The 8,879-nt window shown below is 41.5% G+C and overlaps 1 protein-coding gene across 1 annotated transcript in view; it reads right to left on the bottom strand.

Moving 5' to 3' along the window:
* The window catches only part of DDX4 (DEAD (Asp-Glu-Ala-Asp) box polypeptide 4), a 36,653-nt gene that overhangs the window by 15,247 nt on the left and 12,527 nt on the right, over positions 1 to 8,879 (bottom strand). The window contains exons 8-11 of the mRNA XM_009894724.1: positions 6,526 to 6,567; positions 5,142 to 5,284; positions 3,940 to 4,092; positions 2,498 to 2,652 (exon numbers count right to left, since the gene is read on the bottom strand). Of these exons, the coding sequence (XP_009893026.1) occupies positions 2,498 to 2,652; positions 3,940 to 4,092; positions 5,142 to 5,284; positions 6,526 to 6,567 (493 nt within the window). The remainder of the gene's footprint in view (positions 1 to 2,497; positions 2,653 to 3,939; positions 4,093 to 5,141; positions 5,285 to 6,525; positions 6,568 to 8,879) is intronic.

Raw genomic sequence — 8,879 nt, 5'->3', positions numbered from 1 at the left:
AGGCATAGGCGGTCCAGGAGGTTCTTGTATTGCATTGAGGACAACTTCCTTCTCCAAGTGGTTGAGGAGCCAACAAAAAGAGGAGCTATGCTGGACCTTGTTCTTACCAACAAGGAGGGATTGATAGACAGTCTCAAACTCAAGAGTAGCCTGGGCTGTAGTGACCATGAAATGGTCGAGTTCAAGATCCTCCAGACAGTGAGGAAGGTGTGCTGACCACCCTGGACTTCGGGGGAGCTGACTTTAGCCTCTTGAAGAAGCTGCTTGGTATGGTGCCATGGGATGAAGCTCTGGAAGGAAGAGGAGCCCAAGAAAGTTGGTTAACATTCAAGGACCACCTCCTCCAAGCTCAGGAGCGATGCGTCCCTACAAAGAGGAAGGCAGGCAGAAAAGCCAGGAGGCCTGGATGAATGAACGAGGAGAACCTGGATATGACCAAAAGGAAAAAGGAGGCCTATAGGGAGCGGAAACAGGGGCGGGTAGCCTGGGAGGAATACAGAGGAATCATTCGAGAAGACAGGGATTGGGTTAGACAAGCTAAAGCCCAGATAGAACTAAATCTGGCCAAGAACATTAAGTCAAACAAAAAATCCTTCTTTAAGTATGTCAGTGAGAAAAGAAAGACTAGGGAAAATGTGGGCCCTCTCCAGAAGGAAACGCAAGAACTGGTTACCGGGGACAGAGACAGAGCTGAGGTCCTCAACGACTCTTTTACCTCAGTCTTCACTGGCAAGGACTGCAGCCGCACTGCCCATGATGCAGAATGTAAAGGCGAGGATTGGGAAATTGGAGAACCGCCCACGGTAGGTGAAGATCAAGTGCAAGACCACCTGAGGAATCTGAAGGTGCACAAGTCCATGGGACCTGATGAGATACACCCACAAGTCCTGAGGGAACTGGCAGATGAAGTCGCTAAGCCACTAGCCATCATATTTGAGAAGTCATGGCGGTCTGGTGAGGTTCCTGCCGACTGGAAAAGGGGAAACATAACCCCTGTTTTCAAAAAGGGAAATAAGGAAGACCTGGGGAACTGCAGGCCAGTCAGTCTCACCTCTGTGCCTGCCAAGATCATGGAGCAGATCCTCCTGGACACTCTGCTGAGGCACATAGAAAACAAGGAGGTGATTGGTGACAGCCAGCACAGCTTCACCAAGGGCAAGTCATGCCTGACAAATTTGGTGGCCTTCTATGGAGGGGTTACAGTGGCAGTGGACAAGGGACGATCAAGGGATGTCATCTACCTGGACTTGTGCAAAGCGTTCGACACTGTCCCGCACGATATCCTGATCTCTAAATTGAAGAAACATGGATTTGACAAATGGACCACTTGGTGGATAAAGAACTGGGTGGATGGTTGCACTCAAGGAGTTGCGGTCAACGTCTCAACGTCCAAGAGGAGAGCAGTGATGAGTGGCGTTCCTCGGGGGTCAGTACTGGAACCTGTACTGTTCAGTATCTTTGTCACAGATATGGACAGTGAGGTCGAGTGCACCCTCAGCAAGTTTGCCGATGGTACCAAGCTGTTTGGTGAGGTAGACACACTGGAGGGGACAGGATGCCATCCAGAGGGACCTGGACAGGCTGGAGAGGTGGGCCCAAGCCAAACTCATGCAGTTCAACAAGGCCAAGTGCAAGGTCCTACAGCTGGGTCAGGGCGCTGGAGAGGTGGGCCCAAGCCAACCTCATGCAGTTCAACAAGGCCAAGTGCAAGGTCCTACAGCTGGGTCAGGGCAATCCCAAGCACAAATACAGGCTCAGCGGGGAATGGCCAGAGAGCAGCCCTGAGGAAAGGGACCTGGGTGTGCTGATTGACCAGAAGCTCAGCATGAGCCAGCAATGTGCAATCGCAGCCCAGAAGGCCAACCGGATCCTGGGCTGCATCAAAAGAAGTGCGGCCACGAGGTCAAAGGAGGTGATTCTGCCCCTCTACTCTTGTGAGACCCCACCTGGAGTACTGCATCCAGCTCTGGAGTCCTCAACGTAAGAAAGACATGGACCTGCTGGAGTGTGTCCAGAGGAGAGCCACGAGGATGATCCGAGGGCTGAAGCACCTCTCCTATGAGGAGAGGCTGAGAGAGTTGGGGCTGTTCAGCCTGGAGAAGAGAAGGCTCCAGGGAGATCTTATTCCAGCCTTCCAGTACCTAAAGGGGGCCTACTGTAGAGCTGGGGAAGGACTTTTTACTAGGGCGTGTAGCGATATGACAAGGGGGAATGTCTTTAAACTGGAAGAGGGCAGGTTTAGATTGAATGAACATTAAGAAGAATTTTTTCACTGTAAGGGTGGTAAGGCACTGGAACAAGTTGCCCAGAGAGGTTGTTGAGGCCCCATCCCTGGAGGTGTTCAAGGCCAGGCTGAATGTGGCCTTGGGCAACCTGTTCTAGTGGGAGGTGTCCCTGTCTATGGCAGGGGCGTTGGGACTTGATGAACTTCAAGGTCCTTTCCCACCTATAACCATTCTATGATTCTATGATACCTTGCCACAATGCAAAAGCTTACCCATACACAAACTTCCTTGCTTCTAGGAAGATCTGATTTATCAGTTCTCTAGTTGGGGCAACAATAATACATTCCGGTTCTTGCTGCTCTTTAAAGCTACTGGCAGTTATGCCATCTCTCATCATATGGGCCACAATTGGTAGAAGAAAAGCTGCCTACAAAAAAAAAATAATCAGTATTTTATGCTTTTTAGTCTTAAAGCTTTTATCAGTCACACTAAAGCTGCATATCAATCTTAAAGCTAGAATGATACAGCACGCTATCAACTTCAAGAAGATCAGACTGCAAAAGGATTGACCTGAACACACTACAGAACATTTAAGCTTATTTCTCCTTGTTTAAGAAACGTGACAATATCTCTCTGGATCTTAAAAGTCTAATAATGTATAAACACAGTCATGCACTAGCTAACTTCCGGGCTCTTCATGTAGTTCCATGCATCATGCTGACATACTTTGATAATTATGTACCCCAGGATCAAAACCCCTACTTAGCATTTACTTACAAGCTTTACACCATCATCAGAAGATTTGCAAGGTAATCATGTATCACCATTCTCCAGGCTACTACAATATCAGATCAGTTTGCAACACAGGCACACCAGCACCCTTACTTCCATGTAAGACTAGTAACCTCCAAAACAGAATCTGTACTGCAGTCCCAAAAGCCTTCAGAATATTTATAGCATAAGTTTTGGACATTTCCCCCTCTGCAAACAGAAGCAATTTTTCAAAACAAGTAACTAAAGCTACATCACAACAAAGCTAGAATTCCACACTACACTGAATGACAAAAAGCTACACTTAATATCCTCATGGAGTTGTCAGTAGTTAGATTTGGGTACATTAGACAGTTTAACAAGTTGAGACAACTGTCATCTTGATATCAGCTCTTAAGACTGTTCCATAATTAATACTGAATCACCTAAAACGAAATCCAGTGCAGATCAGACTTGATTAAACCAAGGATGACAAACCAGCACACACTGTTACAAGCTGGCCTAAGTTTAAAAAAAAAAAACCCACAAAACCAAAAACAGAAAAACACACATACCAACACCAAAAAAACCATCCCACAACACAAAAACCCACACAACACAGAAAGAAACCCCAACATTCTAACTGCTCTTTTTTTTTTTTTTTTTTTTTTTCCTCAGCAGCAGTTTCTATGACTGCCTGTACTTCTGAATCTGTATCTGTAGCTCTGAAGACTGGCCTGCTGTATCAAGACACTAGTTGACTCAAATTAAAGAGAAATTTAGCTCAAAAATGTGACAACCCATCATCATTCATATCTGCACTTAATACTACACCTGCCATTGCAGTGCAAGGCAAATCATTAGATAAGCTGTGAAGCATCTGGCACATGGAAGACTCAGGCATCCACATAAAAGTTCATGGTCACACACTTCCAGCAGTATGAATAATACACAAAATGCTTACAGTTTTTCCCGATCCCGTCTGGGCACATGCCATTAAATCCCGTCCTGCCAGTACAATAGGAATGCTGTACTTCTGCACTGGAGTAAGTTTAGAGTATCCAGCTTTAGCAATGTTTATGTTTAAAGTTTGACAGAGGTTAGCTTCTTCAAAAGCCTGTAAGAGAAAAAGAAAATTATTTTTAACAGTACACAACCACAGAACTTAAAGTTTAAAAACTGAGATGCATACAGACATCCAAACACTAAAAAGTATTAACTTTTGAGGGGGGGGTCTCACCAGTCATCTAGATTGCCAAGGTTCCCACAGGTAAAAGCCCCAACGGTTTCTTTAACCTGCTCAGACCATTCATGTAAAGTTGTTTGTAGGCCAGTGAAGGCCTTCAGTTGGTCTTATTAGCTTTGAGAGAAAACTGCTCAGAAGCTACATATCTGGATTGAAGCAGGTAAACTGACATCATGACATGCTATGAAAACAAACCAAAACTCTTTAGTTTCCATTCATGTAGGCAATACACAGTCTCTGTATTAAAATTAGTAAGGCAGCTAAAGCAACATCCCTATCCAGGACCGACAAGCATCATACATGACAAAAGCAGTTTAACTTCAGTGAGAAAACCTTTCAGAAGATGGATGGAGAAAAAAACCTCTGCATCTTCTTTTTCAATACAGGTGCTACTGTCCCTTCTGCCCTTCTTCTCCCTAAAAACAGCTTTTTTTTTTTTTTGGAAACACTAGCCACCTGGTACTGAGCAGAAGCGAAGTTACACATTACTTTTAAACAATAAACAGTAGCCACAGAAAACAAGGCTAGGAATGTTTTCAAAAACACCTCTCTGTCCAAATGAAAACTATTCCAACAGGTGTTCTTTTACATTAATAAGATCCCCCAAGTAACAGACTTCAAAGAAATGACTACCAGCCTTCCCAGAAACTGCTGTCAAAAAGACCTCTTTCTTTCATATCTAAACTGGCATTTTTCCACAATTTAAGGACTATACTTCCTGTCCATCCAGTATTACATTCTCTAAGCCACTTCTGTACTTTGTCAACGTCATTTTAAATTCAAATGTATATCTCTCAAACAGGTAGCATCTCCTTCCAACATAGTAGTGTCCACAAGATTAAAAATCTTAATATTTTCATTAGCAGTGAATATTAGACTCAGTATACATCCCATAAACTGAGATTAAGGAGCTCACTAACCAGTAGTGGTGCTGGAGGGTCAAGTCCTGACACTTCTACAATGTTTTCATCATACTTGTCAAAATTAATTCCTGTCTGATAACGTGCAAAGATGGCTTGTTCTTCATCAGGTGGAGGAGGGGGCACATAAGTCACCTTTGGACCTTAAGAACATAACCATTCAAGTTCATGAACAATGTAAAGAAAACTTCAAATAAAACTATTTTATAAACTATGGAGTTATGGAAGTTAAGTTCAGTGGGATGTCATTTAGACTTTTCTCCGCTTTCCAGGAAGGCAAGAAATTTCATTAATGAATTCTACTAGTACTTAGTTTTACAGTATCAGGCCTAAAACTCACTTACAAATAAGTCAAGACTTTTGTAACACATTCTTGTCTCTCATTTGCTTAAGGACTGCACTTTGAAGAGCTGTACTTTACCAACATGCAAACCCCAATTCTACCACAAAAACTCATTACACTGTAAGTTATCCTATTCAATAACAATGCATTTATTAATAAACAAGGATAAAATTAATCTGTTCATGGCAGCACATTTATATTTCTGTATTCCTTAAGGTATTTTTCAAGCTAATAAACTCAGATGTATAACATTAATTATCTGATGCTCACTAAAAGGTTAGCAGTAGAAGCCATTTCACAGGGACCTCAAATGAGGAAGAATCAAGAATGGAAGTTATTCATACAGACATCAGGAGTTCGCTATTTGTCTTTTTGCATTTCAAGAGTGAAAGAAAGGCAAAACAAGGCTAAAGTCATTTGAAAACCACGCTGCAGGTAAGTAAACATTCTAAACATTGTCCCAACTGATACTTTTAATACATGTCAGACAGTCATTATTTATCATATATTTCAATCCCATCTCCTGCACGTACAAATCAAAATTGTATTTACTAGCTTGCACTTGGTAAAACACATCATGCCTGCTTCCCAGAAATAGCATCCCAGATGCTATAGCAGCTGAAACTGAGAATCCACTGTTCCTCTGTGACTTGCTTTAATGACTATCATCAATTAGATGCCTACCTTATTGCCAATTAAGTTCTCTTAACTCTTGTCTCATATAGATAAGCTTTACCATTAGAAAGAAGAAACAGCCAGCAGAAGAATTCTACAGCATTCCATTCCAAAAAGTTGGTCATTCTCACCTAAACACTACTGTGTTTCCCACTAATTTAAAGACGATTGAAGTTTGAACATACTAAGTTTAACAGTAGTTGCTTGGAAACTCATGTTACATGAACAGCTTTCAGATGATTATGCATTTCCCATATGACTACCTTCTTTCTTGCCCAATTACTTCCAGCTACTTTAAGTACGAGAATGTTCCTTGAGTTAAAAGAAAATTAGAACTGGCATGTTACTTGTGAAGAAGCTACTTACCTCTTTCAGAACCTATTTCTTCATTGCGTTCTCTGTGAGCTGCTGTTAAAGAAAGCATTCCAGAGTTAACTACTTCTAGGAATAAACAGCTCGTTTTAGAAAAAAAATCTAAATAAGAACCTTAATGAAAAACTCCTAGAGGCACTTAGGAAACTCAGCAGTGAGTCTTGATATGGTTGGTAGAATGAGTGGGAATACTTAGGTAAGCAATGAAAGCTTAGTTACAAAAAGCTGGAAGACAAAGGCCCCATATTTTTGTTTTAAAGGGCAAAAAGAGAGGATGATAGAACACTGAGCTTAGCAGTAAGAAAATCACAGAATTAAACTAGCATCTTGCTGAGGACTTCACAAACTAGATCTGGTCCTTGACTTGTATGAAGTCCCTTATCATCAAATCAAATGCACTCATCCCAGATTATGAGATGGCCATCACAAGATGTCTAGATAAAGCACATTGTATTTAAAGACAACCAAGGGGAATGATCCTTCCTAAATCCAGCATATGCTCCGCAGGGGCAGATATAGTTGTCTATCTTCACTTGAGATGACTCATGAGCAGGGGGGAAAAAAAAAAAAAAGCACCTCTAACAAGAAACTGAAGTGCCAAAACCCATCAGTTTTACAACCCTGTTTCATTACCTCTTAAGTGAGGTTTTTCCCCTAAACATGATAAACAAAATATTGTAACAAGAAATTCACACATGCTTACTGTTACAGTATCTTGGTTTTAAGAACCAGGCAACTTTCCCACAAAATCAGTAGACGCTTGTTTTATTCTATATAACCAACTTCTAACTAGAGAGACATAGCCACAAACTTCAGTGTCATCACAGTAATTTTTCAAGACTTAGGAGAGAATTCAAATCAGAAGAGAAAACTATCCTGTTATTTCAACAGACATTTATAACAACCACTCCATGAAGTTCTGACCTTGACATCCACTTCTTGTGTGGTGTTGCTTTCCTTATCACTTGAAACACAAAGACATTTATTCTTAAGAGTGAGGAAGTACCACGTGTTTTACACATGTAAGAATGATATTAAGATTGAGCTTACAGCAGCATTTCCAGAATCCATTTTAAGTCCTTACTGTTACTACACAGAAAACAGGAAAAGTCATAAACCGAACCGGTAGCCCCCAGCTACTCTCTGTGGGATAGTCTCTTGCTGATTCAAAACAAGGGTAAAAAAAAAAAAAACCTTTAATAAAAAACCCTTGCAGCCCCTCAGGAAAAGTAATGAGGCTACAAATGTAGGTAAGAGACAAGACTGAGTGTAGAGGACAGAAAGATGACAACACAAGTCATTAATAGGATCTCTACTCAAATGTGCAGCTCAAGCCATTCATGAATATAATACCATTAGACTGACAAAGACCAGTACCACAGAAGTACAATGACCCTGCAATGCCTCCTTCACCCTCACTGCAGAAATGCAAGCACAAAAGAATAGCATCAGAGCAGCTGCTCAGTCTCAACAAGATCGAATTATTAAGTCAAAACACAAATACCAGTTCTAAATAGGCAGCCACTAATGTGACATGGATCAGGAATGCTCTGTTCAGCACCAATACTCTTAAGCAACTCTGTAAAACCACAGCTTCATCAGGACGGTGATAGAGAATCCAAACAAAGTTGCAACACACAGTGTATGTAATCACTTTTATGCAAAAAGCATAACCGTTTTAATAAAAGCCAGCACAACTCTACAAACTCTGTTAGAGTGACTTGAGCGCTATTCAGAGGTGGAGGCAGCACAACAGCCTAGCAGCGCTTGCTCTGTTCCTTTGCTAGATCCAGACACATTCCCTTACTATAAAAGGACATAGTTCCCATGCAACAAACTACTCTTTATGAAGAATTATCTTTCCACATTAACCTCTATACAGACCAGGGTAACTGTTGCCTACCAATATCCACAACAGTCTTTATGCACTAATACTTTATACAATGGCCATGAAAAAGTAAGGAAGGACTACCCGGAGCCAAGGATGCAGTTATGTCCACTATGAGCATTATCATGTTGCCTCTATAAACACTTGAGTTGTTCTTTGGATACTAAGGAGCAATTCTGAGAGCGCATATACTAATCATTGTATCTTTTCTACAGTGAAAAATTCTTTTACCAGTAGGGCACAAAATGCTTTTACATCGAGAACATCAGCCATTCACTATCCATTGTGCTAGTTTAATGGTATTTCTAATTTGAATTCTGGGACTTTTTCGAGTGATAAACTACTATGCTGTAGGTAGCACAACACATAGGTTACAAGTTACAGTAGCATCACTGACACAGGAAGATAGGACCATGACGGAAAAATCCTTTGTACATGACAAAAACCCCAACACTAGAAT

This window comes from Charadrius vociferus, unplaced genomic scaffold (assembly GCF_000708025.1).
Source record: "Charadrius vociferus isolate BGI_N301 unplaced genomic scaffold, ASM70802v2 scaffold450, whole genome shotgun sequence".
Lineage (NCBI taxonomy): Eukaryota > Metazoa > Chordata > Aves > Charadriiformes > Charadriidae > Charadrius > Charadrius vociferus.
The sequence above is the reverse complement of the archived record's forward strand: the minus strand, read 5'-3'. Positions and strand labels throughout refer to the sequence as shown.